Source organism: Callorhinchus milii, unplaced genomic scaffold (assembly GCF_018977255.1).
Source record: "Callorhinchus milii isolate IMCB2004 unplaced genomic scaffold, IMCB_Cmil_1.0 Scaffold2, whole genome shotgun sequence".
NCBI classification, from domain to species: domain Eukaryota; kingdom Metazoa; phylum Chordata; class Chondrichthyes; order Chimaeriformes; family Callorhinchidae; genus Callorhinchus; species Callorhinchus milii.
The window spans coordinates 63,604,037-63,624,897 of record NW_024704743.1 but is presented as its reverse complement, the minus strand read 5'-3'; the positions used below and the strand labels follow the sequence as shown (position 1 = coordinate 63,624,897).

Below are 20,861 nucleotides of genomic sequence, written 5' to 3'. Positions count from 1 at the left end.
CTTATTGCTATGTCAAAACAATGTGAAGCAACAATATACAAGGATACTGGCCTGTGTTGTTAAATCAGTTGAGTTTAGATCTGCAGGTGTCATTTGCAGGATGTAGGTTGGTCAGAGCACACCTTGGATATTGCATACGGTTATGATCACTGCGACATAAGAATTGTCCAGGCCTTAGAGACGGATCAAAGGAGAGCAACGAGGATGATCTCCAGTGTTAGAGGAATGAGCTATGAGCACGGCCAATAGAAAAGTGCTGCCCAGTTTATAAGCAATGACTAGATAAGCTAGGGCTCTTCAGTTTTGAGAGAAGATGGGGAGCCCTAGCTTGTCTAGTCATTGCTTATAGAACGAGATCATAGGGAAATTTCAGGACAGACACCATGACATTTTTCTTTACTCAGAAGGTAAGCAATTACTGGAACAGGTTGCCAGAAAAGTTGTTAGAGGCCAGGACACTAGATTCATTCCAAAAGCAGCTTGATGCAGTGATGGAGGAATGGTAGGGTGGGTTTTCTGGAGCGATGAGATTGAATGGGCTGAAGGGCCTTCTTCATCCAAACCAATCTTGTGAAGTTTGTGTAAAACTGGATTGTGACTCTTGATCATGATGTCCAGTGTAAGGACGGCAACAATCCCCCCAAATTAAATTGGTTGGTCACGCACTCAATGGCTGGGACACTGGTGTACACAATTGTCTGCTGCGTTTCACCCACAAAATATACATTTTCAGTGCCTTGGGACATCCTCCCGTACGTGAAAGGGGCTATACAAATGTAATTTGTTTGTTGTGTAAATGTTGAAAAAGGATTATTCTTCCAATACCTACTCCTGGATGGTATCCGAAACAACTTTCAAAGAATAAAGAAAATCTTTTCTAAACTGCTCTTGCACTCAAGCTGTTTCTGTTGCACATCCTGTGGGGAATCTATTTGAACAAACAGCCTCTGAAATCAAAGTGATCTCATTGCTCCTGCTGTCATTTCCTTTTTCTCCACACACAAGAAAAAGAACTATGATGTGGAGTCTTAAAACAAGCAAATTCAATTAATACATTATTATAATAATAATGATCCTTGCATTCGATAGAGTGCCTTATCATGTCATTGAAACATCTCACAGCGCTTCATAGGATATATTGTAACATGGATTGACTGTATTTTGTGGGAGAAATGAGACAGCCAGTTGTGCACAGCAATGTCTCAGCCATGGAGTGAGTGACCAACCAATTTTATTTGGGGGATTGTTGACCAGGAGAAACTCCTTTCTCTTTTTGAATCGTGCCGTGGAATCTTTAACATCCACCTGAACAGGCAGATGGAGTATTGGTTTAACATCTCATCCGAAGAACGGCACCACCAACAATGTAACCTCATTGGAGTCTCACCTTGGATTATGTGATTCCAAGTTCCGATATGGCACTTGAACCCACAACCTTCTGACTCAGAGGCAAGAATGCTACCACTGCACCAGGCTGACACACAAACCAGTACTCTGGAAAGCAATCTGCCAATAGTCTAACAACCGGGTTCATAGAATTACATAGAATATACAGCAGAGAAACAGGCCATTCGGTCCAACTGGTCTATGTTGGCGTTTATGCTCCACGTGAGCCTCCTCCTGCCCTTCCTCAACTAAGCATAACTTTCTATTCCTTTCTCCCTCATGTACTTATCTAGCTTCCCCTTAAATGCATCTATGCTATTCACCTCAACTACTCCTTGTGGTGGCGAGTTCCATATTCCCATCACTTGCTGGGTAAAGAAACTTATTCTGACTTTCCTATTTGATTTATTTGTGACTATTTTATACTTATGTCCCCTGGTTTGATCTCCCCCACAAGTGGAAACATCTTCTCTATGTCTACCCTATCAAAACCTTTCATAATTTTAAAGATCTATATTGGGTCACTCCTCACCCTTCTCTTTTCAAGAGAAGAGTCCAAGCTTGTTTAGCTTTCCTGATAGGTTTAACCTTGCAGTTCCGGTATCATCCTTGTAAATCTCCATTTGTACCTTCTCCAGTGTCTCTATATCCTTTCTATGATACGGGGACCAGAAATGAACCCAGTACCCCAAGTGGGGTCTAACCAAGATTTGATATAAGTTTAGCATAACTTCGCTGCTTTTCATTTCTATCCCTCTAGAAATAATAATCCTTGCATTTGATACAGCGCTCTTCACGTCTTCTAGACGTCTCAAAGCGCTTCACAGAATAGATTGTAAAGTGAATTGACTGTATATTTGTGGGCGAAATGCGACAGCCAGTTGTGCACAGCAGCATCCCACAAACAGTTAAAGTGACCAATTTTATTATTGTTCTTTTTGAGGGAATATTATCAGGCGTGTGGAGTAAGCGAACTTGCCCAACGTTTCACCCTGGAATCAAAGGAACCCAACACGGCAGGTAACTCAACTCCCGCTCAAGCTGAGGGACATTGACAGAAGCAACGGGCACAGAGTCCCACCACTGAATCACGTTGCTCATTCACCAGCAGAACTAAAGGGGAAGTGTTTCGGTAATGATACAGACAGCACACATAAATTAACTGTTTTTCAGTTTATTTTCCCAAGTTCTATTCTCATCCCCTCAAAATCAGTTTTTCTTCCAATCTATTACCCTGGTCTTTGGCATACTTATTTATGTACTTCTCAATCTTTATCTTAAACCATATTAAGTTATGATCGATATTGCCTAGATGTTCCCCTACTCTTACTTCTCTTATCTGCTCTGGTTCATTTCCCATTACTAAATCCAGCAGTGATTCCTCCCTGTGGTTCCTGGTTACCACTAGGTAATCAAGCATTTGGAGTAAGGAAACTTGTCTAAAATTTCACCCCGCCTGGGATTCGAATCCGGGTCCTCTAGCTTGCGAGGTGAGCGCACTAACCACTACTCAATGGGACTCCTGACACAGAATTGTTTCTGTGTGACTGCTGGCCCATCTTTAAGTGTGAGGTTGAAATTCTGTTCCTGGTTGCATCTGTTGATGCATTTGTTGCTGATGTACCATTTAGAGGAGTCCTGTGGCTCAGTGGTTAGAGCACTCGCTTTGCAAGTGAGAGACCTGAGTTCAATTCCAGGCAGAGGGCGAAACCTTGGGCAAGTTTCCTTACTCCACACAGAGCCTAATAATAATCCCTCCAAAACAAAAAACAATAATAAATTGGTCATTTTCAATCTACGACTGTTTGTGGGACATTGCTGTGCGCAATTGGCTGCCGTGTTTGCCCACAAATATACAGTCAATTCACTTTACAGTGTGTACTCTGTGAAGCGCTTTGGGACGTCCTCCCGACGTGAAAAGCGCTATATCAAATGGAAGGATTATTATTATTATTATTATTATAGATGTGTCCACTAAGTGATAATATTTACAGAATGAGGTACTGACAGCTCATTGATGATCCTTCCAGTTAATTCTATTAAACAGGGTTGTTATGCTCCAATGGGAGGATTTAGACATGCCAGAAGGGAGTGTGAAAGCTAACAGCAGCAACATTGTACCTTATTATTGCATAGAACTGTTTGTGTGATCATCTGTTCAAACAGTTGTGCTCTGCAATACTGCACCTGATAGGACCTAGGCTTCATATAATTCAGGAAATAGGCAAGGCTCTTTGCTGTTGTAATGTGGCGTATTGGTTATAGCACTCCCCTCGCAAGTGAGAAGAATTGTTTCCTGGGCAGGACGAAACCTTAGGCAAGTTTCCTCACTCCACTGTTTACTATAGCAGTAAGTAGGTACCCGGTTGTTAGTCTATTGGCAGATTGCTTTCCGGGGGTAGTAGTCCCTTCAAAATAAATAAATAATAAATCGGTCACTCAATCCACAATCGTTTGTGGGAAACTGCTGTGTGGAATTGGCTGCCACATTTCTCCCACAAAATATACAGTCAATTCACTTTACAGCATATTCTGTGAAGCGATTTGAGATGTTTCAAATACATAATAAGGTGCTATATCAAATGCAATGATTATTATATATAATGAAAATTAGCTTGGTCTTAGGAAGAAGGAAGTGATAATAAATGGGAGAGGCAGGAAGGCTTGAAATGAGAGCAGCACAGTGAGCTGAGGAGTTCTAGGACTTTGTTTTCCAATAAACAAGGGCACTTTTAAAATGTAGAATTAACTGATAAAACCAAACCGGATTGCCAGCATAGGTGGACCAATTGAGGGGTGGAGCAAGGAGTGACAGATTGATTTTAATTGTGATAAAGGAAAGGTTATAATTGTACTGGAAGTGTGAATCAATTACAAGGTTTCTGGAAGGTGTTGGATTCTATGATGAAGCATATTTTTGTTGCCTTGAATAGGTCACTGGTGAGGTCACATTTGAAGGGGACAATCCCACATTGCCACCAATTTAAAAAAATGGTCATTCAACCAAAGAAGATTCAGATAGAGCATGACCCAGATCTTTAAAATATTGCGTGCCATGGCGACAATTTTAGTTGCGAGCATCGCTATTTGATATGAACTGTGAGCACAGTATTGGGTATGCACAGAATGAATGAGCCCACTGAGATTAGGGATATGTGGAACAGACTCCCAGCAAAAGTAAATCACTGCTTCATGCCTGACATTTGGAACGGTACTGACTGACTACTTCATAATTAGTGAACTATTCAAATGTATTATACCAGTGAAACGGTGATACTTTCTGGTTGGCATTAATGTGGTAATATTCCAGTGATGTTGGCTTTAGTTTGTGTGGGTGGTGCTATAAGTCGTGCAACCTCAATGCTACTGCTGAAAGTCAGGCTTTCGGTCCGAGCATGGTGAAATATGATTGTGTCCTGTGCGTAAGTAGAACATTGCTTGTACCAGACTATGAAAAGGCTGAGAGCTATGCCTGAATGTTGAGTGACTACTTTCCGCTCCACTATCGTTATTTAAATGTAAAAGACAGTTGATCACTTCCCCCAGCAAAGATCCACGTACATGTCTCTGCTGCCAACCATTAATGCCATCTCATTAGAGACTGTGGACAGGGAAGAGTCAACCAATGGTTGATAGAGTACAGTACCATAGGATGGCATTTCCCCTTTGATGGGCTGTGTTTGTTCTCTGTTGAAAAAATCATTGAGGTAGTCAATTAGTGTGGCAGACTGAGACCTGAAAGTCTGGATAAACATTCTGCCCATGTTGACTGGGCTGACAATGTGGTTATCATTATTTAAAATGTTCTTCAGCACCATTCTGTATGTGTGCAACTGATTTTTACTTCTGAGTGCACTTGTAAATCAATTCAGTCGCATATTCTGTGCCGTATGCTGTAGGCTATTGTTGATTGATGATGCAATGTATGCATTTTTAGGAGTAAAGTATTCCTCAGTCTTTGTTAGATGTATTTTTTAAATAAACCAACCGTCAGTCAATATATAACTATCCCTTTACACTCATCTTTTGTAGGAGGTTTTTAACTTATGAGTCATTCAACAGCACAGAACAGCTGAAAGCTGTTAGCAGTGTTGGTAAAATGGAGGGCGGAAAAGCGAGAAGCAAAAGCATATGGGGATTAAATTCTCTTGTTAAATACCAGCACTTCGTTCAACCAGTTATTCTATTCAAGTACTGAAGGTCTTAGCTTCTTTGTCAAAGTTAGGGGTAGGAACAATTTGATCTCTGGCCCTTCATTCCTAAACTTGTATAACAACAACAACAAGATTACATTTGTATAGCGCCTTTCACGTCTGGAGGACGTCCCAAGGCGCTGGACAGAGTACAACATTTCAGACCCGAGCTGGGGTTGGGGGGGGAGGGGATGGGAAGGGGGTTGGTTGAAGATGAGGGGCTTGAGGTGGAACTTGAAGGAGGCTAAGGAGGGGGCGAGGCGGGGTGATTGGGGAATGGAATTCCAGAGGTTGGGGGCAAAGTGGCTGAAGGCTCTCTCGCCAATGGTGGGGTGGGTGGGTGGGTCGGGGGATGTGGAGCAGGGCAGAGCCGGCTGAGTGGAGGGAACGGGCGGGTTGGTTGGGGGTTAGGAGTTCGCAGAGGTAGTGTGGGGCGAGGCCATGGAGGGCTTTGTAGGTGAGGATCAGGATCTTGAACTGGATCCTCTGAAGGATAGGGAACCAATGGAGTCGGACGAGAATGGGGGAGATGGGGTCATGGAGTTTGGTGCGGGAGAGGACACGGGCTGCAGAGTTCTGGATTATCTGCAGCCTGTGGAGGGAGGAGTTGGGAAGGTCGACAAACAGGGTGTTTGCATAGTCGAGCCTGGAGGTGATGAAGGCATGAACAAGAGTATCAGCGGCCTGAGGGGTGAGGTAGTGGCGGAGTCGGGCAATGTTATGGAGGTGAGGGAAGGTAGAGCGGGTCATGGCTTGGATGTGGGGAAGAAAAGACAGTTGAGGGTTGAACAAGACACCAGGTTCCTGACTGGTTGGTGAGTTGTAGTGTGCAACCATGGAGGTTGATGTTGCCAGAGCCTGAGGTGCTGAGGCGCTGACGTGAGCCAATCAGGAGGGCCTCAGTCTTGTTCATATTCAACGGTAGGAAATTTGCCCTCATCCAGGACTTGATATCCGATAATATAAATCAATAGTTAGACCTTAATTAGAATATAGAGTCTGGTATTGGTAACCCCACTATAGAAAAGATGGCAAGGCAATAGACGTGGTGCAGAGCAGATTTACTAGGATGATACCAAGGATGATTCGTTTAGCCTATGAGCAGAGATTTGAGGAACTTGGCCTTTTTCCGCTGGAATAGAGAAGGTTGATGGGTGACCTAGTAGGAGGCTTTAAAATTATGAATGTTTTAATAATCAAGGGAAAAATTATTTCCAAAATTCTCCTAATCTCCCCATTAGTTCCTTTGCTAACCATTTTAAATGGTTCCTCCCGACGTGAAAAGCATTATACAAATGTAATGTTGTTGTAAATTGATGCCCTCTAGTTTCTGACTCACTGACAAGTAACTAGAGGTTAGCAATTTAGTCAGTGAGTCAGTAAACTGCATCAATTTAAGATGATTAGCAAATGAGCTAATGGGGAATTTAGGAGAATTTTTTTCACACATAGAGAAGTTGGGATATGGAATGCCTGGTTGAGGCAGAATCCATTTTAGCTTGAAAAAGGGGACTGGATAATTTTTTTTAAAAAAGCTAGAAGGATTTGGAGAAAGGCTGGTAATTGGCACTCAAAGGATTGCTCTTAAAAAGACAGCACAGACATGATGGCCGAATGGCTGCTTTCTGTGTTGTAAATTTCTATGGTTCTTTGGTTTCTGAATGAAGGGTTGTATTTTTAAGTCACATTTTGCTTTTGTTTCTACAAAATAAATCTGCGGAATATGGGCATCACTTGTCAACTCTTAATTTATAGAAACCACACGGTCCCTTTACAAACCAGATTTGTGGTTAGTTAACTAATCCAGGTGACCACTGACATGACTTCCTGTGTGAAGGAAGTGAGGCCAGTGGCATTTCTTGCACAATACATTATGGTGTATTTGATGGCCCGAAATCTGCAATTTTTCTGTGTTTATTTCGCTTAGTATCACACAGAGGATTGGAGCCAGTTGACCATGTTTTAACTGGGTTGTCCTGTAGTCTTGAGTTCCTCAGACTGTTTTATGAATGAAGCACAACTTGTCATCAACACTTTTTTTAAAAGATACAATTACTGTGTACAAAATCCAGATAGACTGAGGTGATATTGCATATTGTCAGTGCATTTTAGTTACATTTGTTTTGTTTCACCTTGTTTGTTTCCTGTATATATTAAACAGCGCGGCTAAAGATGGCTGTTATTTTTTAGTCACATCTCCATCATTTTTGTAAAGTGTTTTTTTTCTTAGTAAAACATTAACTGCTTAATTTGAAACATTGTATCCCAAGTAGAAATTACTTGTGGAGTCCTGTAGTGTATCGGTTAGAGCACTCGCCTCGCAAGTGAGTGGATCTGTATTCGATTCCCAGGCAGGGCGAACATTAGGCAAGTTTCCTATTTCACAACCCTCTGTTTACCTAGCAGTAAGTAGTAACTCAATTGTTAATCGATTGGCGGATCACTTTACTGGGGGTAATAATCCCTTCAAAATAAATAAAAATAATAATAATAATTTGGTTACTTAAATCCACAAACATTTGTGGGACACTGCTGTGCGCAATTGGCTGCCGCATTTTGCCCACAAAATATACAGTCAATTCACTTTAAAGTATATTCTGTGAAGCGCTTTGAGACATCTTGAAGACGTGATAAGGTGCTATATCAAATGCAAATATTATTATTATTGGATAGCAGCTGTTGCTTGACAGTTATCCTGAATTCCCTTGAGCTAGGTAAAGGGGAATCAGACTGCTTTTTATTTCTATCCAATGAACCTTGCACACAGGGACATGTGTGTGTGTGTGTGTGTGCGTGCATACGGGCAATGCAGTGTACAAAATTAATTAAAATCAGTGTGGTGTAATTCTGTTCTGTTATAATTCAAAATGATATATACAAACTGGTTGTTCTGGCTATATAGACTGTCAATTTGCTTCCATTTTTGAAAGAAGAGAAATCTTGGGATTGGGGTAACACCACATGACCATACGTAGGGATATAGGTGAAGTTCAACAACAACAACCTGCATTTATATATTGCAATTTTATTGTATTTATGTAGCATTTATATTGTTAAATGACTATCCTTCTTGGAGGGGAGGTTAGCTGGATCTCCTTGGAACTGAACCTGCTCCAAGGGGTCATGTTTGGCAACGGAATGTCAAAATCGAGCCAACCCTCTGCAGGGGTTTCGGTAGTCAGTTCCTGAGCCAGAAAGCCTAATATCAGCCGACTTAGCCCATTGACAGGACTAAACAGTCACCGGAAACACAGATTTTTTTACCACTCAGCACCCTACAAGCCAAAGTCCAAATGGGTAGGGGGGTCCGAGCTGGAAAGCACCAGGAAGGATTGACAGACAGTGCTTTCAATGCCAACCTAAGCAGTTTTAGCTGATTAAACTCCAGCAGTACCCCAGAGTGCCCACTGGGGTCCCCAAGCCTCAACTCTGGGTAACTTGTGCCTAATACTCTCTGAAATTAGGTTAGCAGAACGTGTCACTCAAGGAGTGGAGTCCTGTAGCTCAGTGGTTAGAGCACTCGCTTTGCAAGTGAGAGACCTGAGTTCAATTCCAGGCAGAGGGCGAAACCTTGGGTAAGTTTCCTTACTCCACACAGAGCCTAATAATAATCCCTCCAAAAACAATAATAAATTGGTCATTTTCAATCTACGACTGTTTGTGGGACATTGCTGTGCGCAATTGGCTGCCGCGTTCGCCCACAAATATACAGTCAATTCACTTTACAGTGTGTTCTGTGAAGCGCTTTGGGACGTCCTCCCGACGTGAAAAGCGCTATATCAAATGCAAGGATTATTATTATTAACGTGTGAATGTACAGAACCAGAAATTGATGATTTTCATCCAGCAAGATCCAAAGTAAAACCAAATAATAAGCCAACACAACTTCATCTCATATCCCCGAATGTTTTCTTTACAAATAGCTGTCTAATATCGTTCTCGCTGACAAAATATACCTTCCTGTGTTGTCTATTCTACATGGTTACCACTCTCTGTACAAAATGAAATCACATCACTTATTATGAGCTTGAGTCATGCTTCCTTGGTGTAGATATATTGACAATGTTAAACTTTACTATTCAATTTATACCATTTACCACAACACAAATGACATTTATATAGTGCCTTTCATGTCAGAAGGATGCCCAAAGGCATGGGACAGTTGAGAGTTTGCACCCGAGCTCTAGTGGCCGAAAGCACAATCAACGATGAAGATCTGGAAATGGGCCTTGAAGGCAGCAAGGGAGGGAGCGAGAAGGAGGGATTCTGGAATGAAGTTCCAGAGTGTGTGGGCAGAAATGCTGCAGGCCCAACCGCCATTTGTTGGGCAGGTAGGGCAGGAGAACGTGAAGCAGACGAGTTTGCATCGAGCGGAGGGAGCGGACAGGTTGATATGGTATTAATAGGTTGCACAGGGAGAGAGGAGCAAGCCCATGGAGGACTTAAAAAGTGAGGAAGAGGATTCTGAACTCCATCCTCTGAGGGGTGGGGAGCCAGTGGAGCCGGGCGAGGATGGGAGTGATTGGTTCACGGAGCTTGGTACGGGAGAGGGCACAAGCTGCGGACTTCTGAATAATATACAGCTTGTGGGGGGAAGCGTTGATAGGCTGTTGAGCAGGGAGTTATCATAGTCGAGACTTGACGTGATAAATAGGGCGGCCTGAGGGGAGAGGCAGTGGCAGAGGTGGGGAAAGGCACAAATATATGATTTCAAGGATAGTTGAGCATGAAACAGGTTTCATACCAAGGTTTTATGCTGACTTGCTGAGATGGAGAGTGCATCCTGAATTGTGATGCTATCAGCACCTGAGGTGAAAAGGCGCTGATGGGAGCCAAACAGGAGCCATTTAGGATCTTGAATATGTTACGTGTGAGGATAGCTACATAATTAAGATCTGTAGGAAAAAGGCACAATTGGGGTTAGAAGTTTTAATCAGAACTTTGCAGCAAATGGATACTAAATGCAAGGATTGGATATATGTAGATTGATGTTCATGGACATCTTTTGTGACTTCAAGTAACATAAAGCACCATTTTTCTTAAATTGTCTTGTGATGTTATTGAAATAACTGAGTTCAAATCAACATTCTCTTTTTTGTTTTGCAGAAAAACGCCAAGGGTCAAGATCTCTTTGATCAGATTGTTTACCATTTGGACCTTGTAGAGGTGGAATATTTTAGCTTGCAGTTCATGGATGCCTTACAAGTTTCAGTAAGTGACTATTAATATATTTTTACTATTGGTAAAATATTAGATTTAATTTCACCTGTTTTACGCAGATAAGGGAATAAGGTGGAAATGAACAGGCTGAATTTTTAATTTTTTTTGTAAAGTTGGGACGAGTGATGGACTGATATTTCTGAATGAAGTGTGTAGGAATGATGTTATCACCAATTTGGGATAGCTGACCATCAGTACCTGAGTGGTTACTTTAGCAATTGTATCAACTAACGACTCAACAGCAGAGATGGGAGACTGGCTCAGCCGCAATCTTTTATTGAAAGGTTCTGAAAGGATTTGCTCTGTACACAAGTTTATATCCGAGGATAAGATTTTTAAAAATTTGGAGGACATCCCAAACCACTTCACAGGATATATTGTAAAGTGTGTGACTGTTACCCACAAACAGCCATGAAGTATGTGACCAAATAATCATTTTTAGAGGGTTGTTGGCCAGGACACCGGGGAAGAAAAACCTCTCCTCTTACCGTTCACCTGAACAGGCAGACAAGGCTTTGGTTTAACTTGTCATCCAAGGGACAGCACCTCCGACGAAGCAGCACACCCCCAGACTGCAATGGAGTGTCAGCTTAAACTATATGGATTCCGTCCTGACATGGACCTTCTGACTCAGAGGAAAGAACGCTACCAGCTGTGCCAGGTTGTCATGTGCCACAGGCTTATGAGGTTCAGTATGAAAAGTTTCTTCTAACCTCCACTTAACTCTTCTCACGACAATTCTGGAAAGGAGAAGCACGAAAAGGGCTAGCTAAACCAGCAGTTTGCTGTTTGCTCACATTGGTTACTGATTTTAATAATCCTAAATAATAATCTTTGTATTTGATATAGCGTCTGGCAGGTCGGGGGGTCATCTCGAACTGCCTCATAGGATTTACTCTAAATTTATTTTGTACGCGATTTTCCTAGCAGTTGGAATAATCTTTCATTATCTATTCTCATAATCTTCCAGATTTTTAAGAGCTGCATTCAATTCCCTCTTAACCGTCTCTTCAATGGAAGCAGACCCAATTATCAGCCTAACTAGATACTTACCTAGATGCCTGTGGAAAAAGGTGTTACCTGTGTGTTGGTCCACATAATAAACTTTGCATTCATAACTCCAAACTCATGTCTTTCTGAACCTTGATGCATATAAATAGCTGGAGAACCGATGACTTTTGTGTATTAAAACTCATGTGTTTTAGTTATATGTACAGAATCTGCTCAATAATTTTCAACAATTTCCCTTGGAAGATGCTTCTTTGTAGGATGAAGGAATTTTTTTCGCAATTACCATTTAATTTTCGATATTCTATTCCTATATTGCTATTTTTAACACCAATGTACAGTATTTTCAGTTAAATCTGTCTTATTCTTATTTCTATTTTTTGAATTTTTGTAGACAAGGATAATTTGCGGCTCGCTTGCTATCATTTGCGGGAAAGTTGCAGGGTTTGATTGGTGCTGTTACTGCTACATTTTTTCACTTTATTGATTTATCTTTTGTATTTATGTAGATAGCTGAATGATGTCCTTTCCTTAAAGTCTGCACGTTTAGTGAAACTGGTTTAATTTATATCACTAGCACCATTGAATTCCTTTATATTATCCACAGCCTATCATTTGTTGTAAAATGGTGGGGGGAGAGTGCAAAGTGACGGACTTAGGAAAGCATCTGAAGTGAGGAGCGAGTCCTGTTTCCGGAGCTGCCAGGCTGGGGTTTAATAAGATGTATTGCTGTTTTTGCAGTGATTAGCATGCTGATGAGTCATGAGCTGGGCCAATAGAAAAGTGCAAACATATTTACAAAAAATTGCGGAGTGCTTTACAAATCCCGGGAAATTGCTGCTCGCTTGCTATCATTTGGGGGACAATTGCGGGGGTTGATTGGTGCTGTTACTGCTACATTTTTTCACTTTATTGATAAAAACTAAACATAAGGAAATAACACATATTAGATTGTTGCAAAAAAAATTAATCGCTTCTTTAACAAAAATTGAGTGGCCATTTTTTGGAAGGGGTGGACCAGTGAGGCTACAAGAGCTCACCACTCCTGCCTCTCAGGCCGGAACCTCACACAGACACAGAGACCCAGAGAAAGACACGCACATTCAGAGACACAGAGAGAGACACACACACTTAGGGACACACACACTCAGAGATACAGAAAGAGACACATACACTCACAGACAGAGAGAAACACACACACTCAGGCACACAGAGAGAGACACACAAACACAGAGAGACACATTCTCAAGAGAAAGACACACACACTCATAGGCACAAAGAGACACACACTGACAGAGAGACGCACATTCACACAGAGACCCGCATAGACACACTCACATATAGGAGAGACATTGATACACTCGCATAGAGACACACAATCACAATAGCGGGGCCTCCGAGTATAACCCATTTATTATTATTATTATTTGCCGCTTGTGCTGCACTGCGCATGCGCATCCGGAACAGCTCTGCCCACAGTGATGTCAAGTAAATAACGCGAGCGGCTCACGAGCCAGAAACTACATTTATAATAATAATCCTTGCATTTGATGTAGCCCCTTATCACATCTTCGAGACGTCTCAAAGCGCTTCATAAAATATACTGTAAAGTGAATTCACTGTATATTTTTTGTGGGTGAAACGCAGCAGCCAGTTGCACACAGCAATGTCCCACAAACAGTCGTGGATTGAAGTGACCAATTTATTACTTTTTTTTAAGGAATTATTACGCCGGAAAAGCAATCGGCCAATCAACTAACAATCAGGTTTCTACTTACTGCTAGGTGAACAGAGGCATGTGGAGTAAGGAAACTTGCCCAGCATTTCGCCCTGCTGGGTATCGGCCCCAGGTCTCTTGTTTGCGAGGCGAGTGCTCTAACCACTCTAAGCCAACGCCTTGGGATGTCCTCCCAACATGAAAGGCGCAATACAAATGTAATCTTGTTGTTGTTGTAAGCCACTTATGGGGTTTGTAGTGGACCTCTGCTGTTGTCGCCGAAAAGGTGTTGCCGCACGTTTCTATTGGCCCAGGTCATGACTTTAAAAATGAAGCTAGCTGAAGTTATTGAAATGTTGACATTTGGGGCAGTACCTACTCATAATTTACAATTTTAATCTCACTAACAGAATTTTTGAAGTTGGCAAATAAAAATTGAGGGAGGTAAAAGCATGGAAGGTATTAAAGCGCTCTCTCTGTTTACAACAGCTCAGGCTAGAATAAAATTGAAGCAATAAATACTTCTAATGATATTTTATAATTGGTTTGTGGAATAAAGAAGTACAGAACAGTTCTGAATGTGGAATTTGCAACATTTGTGAGAGGAATCTGCACCATTCCCTTGTGCCTGTGGTGTTTATGAACCATCTCCCGTGCCCCTTGCAAATGTGACAAATTCAATATTTAATGCTTTGCTGTTTGAACAAAAGGAGCCAAGGGACCTGTTGCTTAGGGGACTCCAGCAGTCTGACCTCTATTATCTTGTCAATTAATAATCCAATTTACAACTTCATCTTGGAACCCATGGGCTTCTATTTCAGATGCAAGTCTCCTGAGCAAGTCTGAATCAAATGCTTTTTGAAAGTCTCTCTCATATTATATATATTTATATATATATATTTTAATTTTGTAACAATATTATATATAATATGGAATTTGTCACAGTTGTAAGGGGCATGGGAGATATATATAATATATATATATCATTCACCAGTTTATCTTTATTGAGGAACAGTGCTACGCGTGAAGAACACTCCAGTTTGGTTTGTTATTATTGCCTTCACTCTTGAATTTATTCAAGAGTATCAAAAGGAATACTACTCTTAAATAGTAAATTAATAGATTTAATTTATACAAGAAGACCATTTGGTTAGTTTTCCCAAGTCGAATGACAAATGTATGTCACAAAGACAATTGTTTCTTATGAACCCAATGTTAACTATTCCTAGAACCTTCTTTTTAATACAGTTACATGCAAATACAGTGTACCTTCAACTATTCTCTTTTTGGCATTTGTTCCCTGCCTTTTTGTTTCCATCTATTTTCAGCACTCTTTTTAACGCAATGTTCTTGCTCCAGGCTTTCTTTCTCTGATTATCTTTATTTCAATAATGGCCTTTGTTAATCATTACAACAGCTAACATGCAATTGGGAATTCAGAAGCAAATGCATAAGTGGCTCAGCACCATTCTGGCATGTACACCTGTCAGCACAAGGTGAACACTGATTACCCCACGTGCGGCACCTACACAGTCGAGATCACACATTAAATATCCAATGGCACTGTTTGAGTTCTTGACACTATTTGAGTTCCAGTGTTCTTGACAACAATTGACCAAATAAGATTGGACCTTTGCTTCATGGCTGTTTTTGGGACATTGCTGTGCACAAATTGGCTGCTTTGGGATATCCACCCAGTGTGAAAAGCTCTATATCAAATGTAAGGATCACATTATTTTATGATATTGTAACTACAGTAATATATTAAAATATTCAATGGTAACTACACTGTGAATTCTAAACAAGCAATTGCTAAAGCTTAACTTAGTAGAACTTCTGTCATTTGATTTAAAGTTTTAAATAGGCCAATATATTTTAGTTATCTCATTATTTACATTTCTAGTCAACAAATGTGAGGCCCCCAAAATCCGCTTAACCTTAGCTTGTAAATGTAGGCTATTTTGTTTTGAAATTTAAATTTATGTTAATTTCATAAATGTGTTTTTAATTCAGATGTTTGTTTTCCACAGTTCTTAAAAAAATGGGTTCTGAATAAAGATTGACAAGAAGAATTATCCACAATCTTAAATTCAATCTTAAATTTTAAAACAAAATGATCTTTCAGACAAATACAAGGTGGACTTTCAGGCTACCATTATTTTCAAACCCCACCCATTCAAAGACCTTTTTTTAAAGAATGTGGATAATTTTGTAACACATTTTAGCAAATTAAATATTTTTAAACATGTTCAAGTGTCCTACTTCACTAAGCTATTATTTAAATAACCCAAAGACACTGTTTTCCACCGTCCATCACTCTTCCGTGCACCCCTTCCAGCTCCCTCTATCTATCCTCAAGGGTGGAGTCCTGTAGCTCAGTGGTTCGAGCACCCACTTTGCAAGTGAGAGACCTGAGTTCAATTCCAGGCAGGGTGAAACCTTGGGCAAGTTTCCTTACTCCACACACCTAATAATAATCCCTCCAAAACCAAAAACAATAATAAATTGGTCATTTTCAATCTACGACTGTTTGTGGGACATTGCTGTGCGCAATTGGCTGCCGCGTTCGCCCACAAATATACAGTCAATTCACTTTACAGTGTGTTCTGTGAAGCGCTTTGGGACGTCCTCCTGACGTGAAAAGCGCTATATCAAATGCAAGGATTATTATTATTATTATTATCTTCCTTCCAGTTGATGATAATCCTTACATTTGGTGTACCACTTTTCATAATAATAATAACAGGGAAGATTGTCAATGCAATTGTCATTGGGGACACAATGGTGAAAGGTGTAGACAGGCATTTCAGCACCAAAGACATGACTCTTGCATGGTATGTTGCCTCCTGGTGCCAGGGTTGAAGATCGTGGAGTCCTGTAGCTTGTGGTTAGAGCACTCGCTTTGCAAGTGAGAGACCTGAGTTCAGTTCCAGGCAGGGCGAAACCTTGGGCAAGTTTCCTTACTCCACACGCCTAATAATAATCCCTCCAAAAACAAAAAACAATAATAAATTGGTCATTTTCAATCTACGACTGTTTGTGGGACATTGCTGTGCGCAATTGGCTGCCGCGTTCGCCCACAAATATACAGTCAATTCACTTTACAGTCTATTCTGTGAAGCGCTTTGGGACGTCCTCCCGACGTGAAAAGCGCTATATCAAATGCAAGGATTATTATTATTATTTTATCACGGAATAGGTGCAAAACGTTCTACAGGCGGAAGGGGAACATCCAAAAGTCGTGGTCCATGTTGGGATCCATGACGTAGAGAAAAAAAGGGCTGAGATCCTACAGGAAGAGTATCAGAAGCTAGGGAAAAAGCAAAAGAGTAGGACCTCAAAGGTGGTGATCTCTGGATTACTCCCAGTGCCTCGTGCAAGTGAGTATCAAAACAGCAGGATCAAACAGAGGAGGGATAGGGAAGGAAAAAAAAGAGTGGCTGGCAATATTGATCAAAGACACGATTACGGTACTGGAAAGGGATGATGGGCTAGAGGGTCCAAGAACAGCATCTATTTGGTTTGAGTTAAGGAGCAGAAAAGCAGCTGTTACTGTTAGGTGTATACTATAGACCACCAAATAGTGGGAAGGAGATAGACGTGCAAATCTGCAAGCAGATTTCAGAAATATGCATAACCTATAGAGTAGTGATAATGGGGGACTTCAATTATCCTAACCTAGTCTGGCAAAATAACAGTGTAAAGGGCAAAGAGGGGGAAGGATTCCTGAAATGTGCGCAGGATAACTTTCTGGATCAGTATTTTTCCAGCCCAACGAGTGCTGGATCTAGTTCTGAGGAATGAAGTGGGGCAAGTGGAGCAGGTTTCAGTAGGAGAGCACCTGGACAACAGTGATCACAACATCATTAGGTTTAGAATACTTATGGAAAGGGACAAAGAGCAATCAAAGGTGAAGATACCCAACTGGAAGAGGACTGATTTCAGTGAGTTAAAAAGGGACTTAGCCAAGGTGGATTGGAAAGAAAGATTGACTAATGAGCCTTCAAGGAGAAGATAGTTTGGGGACAGAACAGATGCATTCCCACAAAGGGGCAAGGTAGGGCATCCAAACCTCCTTGGATGGGTAAGGAAATTGGGATTAAGATAAAACAGAAAAAGGAGGCTTATGACAAATGCCAGGTCCAAAATACAGAAGGTAATCAAATAGAATATAGAAAGAACAGAGGAGAACTGAAAAAGGAAATAAGAGGGGCAAAGAGATTGGGTGAGAAAAGATTAACGGGTATCATAAAATAGAACACTAAGATATTTTATAAGCATATAAAGAATAAAAGGTAAGTCAAAGGTAGGATGGGTCCAAAGAGGAAATCTTCTTGTGGAGGTAGAGGGCGTGGCTGACGTACTGAATGAGGTCTTTGCATCTGTCTTCACAAAAGAGGAGGATGCAGCCAGTGCCACAGTATCGGAGGAGAGGATAGAGAAATAATAATAATAATCCTTGCATTTGATATAGTGCTTTTCACGACTTCTCGACATCTCAAAGCGCTTTACAGAATAGACTCTAAAGTGAATTGACTGTATATTTTTGGTCGAAACGTGGGCTTATAAAATTGGATAAGATAAGAATAAACTGAGAGGAGGTACTAAAAAGTTTGTCGATGCTCAAGGTAGATAAGTCACCCCGTCCGGACAGGATCCATCCTAGGTTACTGAGGGAAATAAGGGTGGAAATGATAGGGGCTCTGGCCACAATCGTTCATTCCTCCTTGGACCTCCTGGGTGGTGCCAGAGGACTGGAGGGTTGCAAATGTTAGTTTCCCCTGTAGAAAAAAGGGCAGAAGGATAAACCCGGAAACTACAGGCCAGTCAGCCTAAAATCAGTAGTGGGAAAACTTCTAGAGACTATAATCCAGGACAAAATAAATTTTCGCCTGGAAAAATATGGGTTAATAAAGGGCAGCCAACATGGGTTTGTTAAAGGCAAATCATGTCTAACAAGTCTGATAGAGTTTTTTGAGGAAGTATCAGAGAGGGTGGATGAAGTTGGTGCAGTTGATGTAGTTTATATGGACTTTCAAAAGGCGTTTGATAAAGTGCCACATAAGAGACTTGTAAGCAAAGTAGAAGCCCAGGGTATTAAAGGCAGTGGTAACATTGATACAGAACTGGCTGGGAGACAGAAAACAGAGAGTGGTGGTGAACAGTTGTTTTTCTGACTGGAGGGAAGTGTGCAGTGGTGTCCCCCAGGGGTCAGTATTGGGACCACTGCTGTTTTGATCTATATAAATGACCTGGACTTAGGTACAGGGAGTACAATTTCCAAGTTTGCAGATGATGCTAAGCTGGGAAAATAGTAAACAGTGAAGAGGATAGTAGCAGACTGCAAATGGACATAGACAGACTGGTAAAGTGGGCGGACAAGTGATAGATGAGAAGTGCCAAGTGATGCATTTTGGGAGGAAGAATGAGGAGAGGCAATATAATCTGATGGTACAATCTGGGGGTTCATATAAGTAAATCTTTGAAGGTGGCAGGACAGGTAGATAAAGCTGTTAAAAAATAACATACGGTATACTAACTTTATAAATAATGGCATAGAATACAAAAATCAGGAAGTTATGATGAACCTTTAAAACACTGGTTAGGCCTCAGCGAGAGTCTGTGTTCAGTTCTGGGCACCGCACTTTAGGAATGATGTCAAGGCATTGGAGACGGTGCAAAGGAGATTTACCAGGATGGTACCAGGAATTAGGGACTTCAGTTATGAGGAGAGACTAGAGAAGCAAGGATTATTAATAATAATAATAATAATAATCCTTGCATTTGATATAGCGCTTTTCACGTCAGGAGGACGTCCCAAAGCGCTTTACAGAACACACTGTAAAGTGAATTGACTGTATATTTGTGGGCAAACGCGGCAGCCAATTGCGCACAGCAATGTCCCACAAACAGTCGTAGATTGAAAATGACCAATTTATTATTGTTTTTGGTTTTTGGAGGGATTATTATTAGGCTCTGTGTGGAGTAAGGAAACTTGCCCAAGGTTTCGCCCTCTGCCTGGAATTGAACTCAGGTCTCTCACTTGCAAAGCGAGTGCTCTAACCACTGAGCCACAGGACTCCATGGAGCAGACAAGTTAAGAGGAGACTTAATAGAAGTTTTCAAAATTATGAGTGGATTCGATAGGGTGAACAAGGAGAAACTATTTCCACTGGCGGGTGGGTGGTAACCTGAGGGGATCGATTTAAAATAGTTGTTAAAAGAAACAGAAGGGAGGTGAGGAGAAATGTTTTCACACAGTGAGTTGTTCGGATCTGGAATGCAAAGGGTGGCGGAAGCTGATTCGATAACAACTTTTAAGAGAGAAGTAGATAATTATTTGAGGAGGACACTTTTGCAAGGCACTTTTGCACTATGGAGAGAGCGCGGGTGAATGGGACTGATTTGGATAACTCTTTTCAAAGAGCCGACACAGACACAATGGGCTGAATGGCCTCCTTCTGTGCTGTATAATTCTATGATTCTGTAATGTATAGTGATCATATTTAAATTAGCTAAGGGGGAGCATGGATAGAGTAGCAGAAGCTCAGGAGGGTGAGGATGGAATTGAGCAACTTGGTCACCAGATTACTAGATTGGTTCAGATGAAGAAGTCCCTTTAGCTCATCCAATCTCATCTGTCCAAAATATCCACCCTATCGTTTTCCCATCGCAATATCAAACTGTTTCTTTTTAAAATAAATTGCCTTTTGCAACTCTGAACCCATATCCTCTTGTTCTACTGCCTTGATGCATCCTTATTAATTGTCCTCAGTTTACTTTTTCAATCAAAGCGTTTTCTCAACTCAAAAGAATCTTGTCTAATCGTTGCTCATAGGTCATTTCTCTAACACTGGGAATCTTCCTCATTGCTCTCCTCTGAGATGCCTCTAGGATCTTAGCAGCCCCAATATGTTGCGGTGACCAGAAATATATGCAATATCTAGGTATAGCCTGCCCAGAGCAATGTATAGCTTGAATGTGATGTCTGGGGATCGTAATTCAACTGATTTCACTATATAGCCCAGCATCCTGTTTGCCTTTGTAAGCACATCTGATAAATGCCCCAGATTCTTATCGAAGAGGGTTTTCTCCAGATCAGTGATCTTTCCTGATAGACGCTAAACCAGATGGAGGATTTTGTGGTTGAGTTGTAATAGTAAATGCCTTAGCTCTTTTAATAGGATTATTGGACAGTTGGATATGTGGCTGGATCTGTTGTAATAACAGATTGTGTAGCAGTTGGGAGAAATTCTGAAATGTTCAACCTGAAGTGTTCTGAAGTGACCATAGGCAGGCATTTTACTTCACCGACTGCTCTGATACTGGTTGCACAG

The 20,861-nt window shown here is 41.2% G+C and overlaps 1 protein-coding gene across 2 annotated transcripts in view; it reads left to right on the top strand.

Annotated features, from left to right (window-relative positions):
• epb41l4b (erythrocyte membrane protein band 4.1 like 4B) overlaps positions 1 to 20,861 on the top strand; it is a 115,220-nt gene that overhangs the window by 61,035 nt on the left and 33,324 nt on the right. For both annotated transcript variants that reach the window (XM_007897443.2, XM_042332530.1), the window contains exon 2: positions 10,686 to 10,790. In XM_007897443.2, the coding sequence (XP_007895634.1) occupies positions 10,686 to 10,790 (105 nt within the window). The remainder of the gene's footprint in view (positions 1 to 10,685; positions 10,791 to 20,861) is intronic.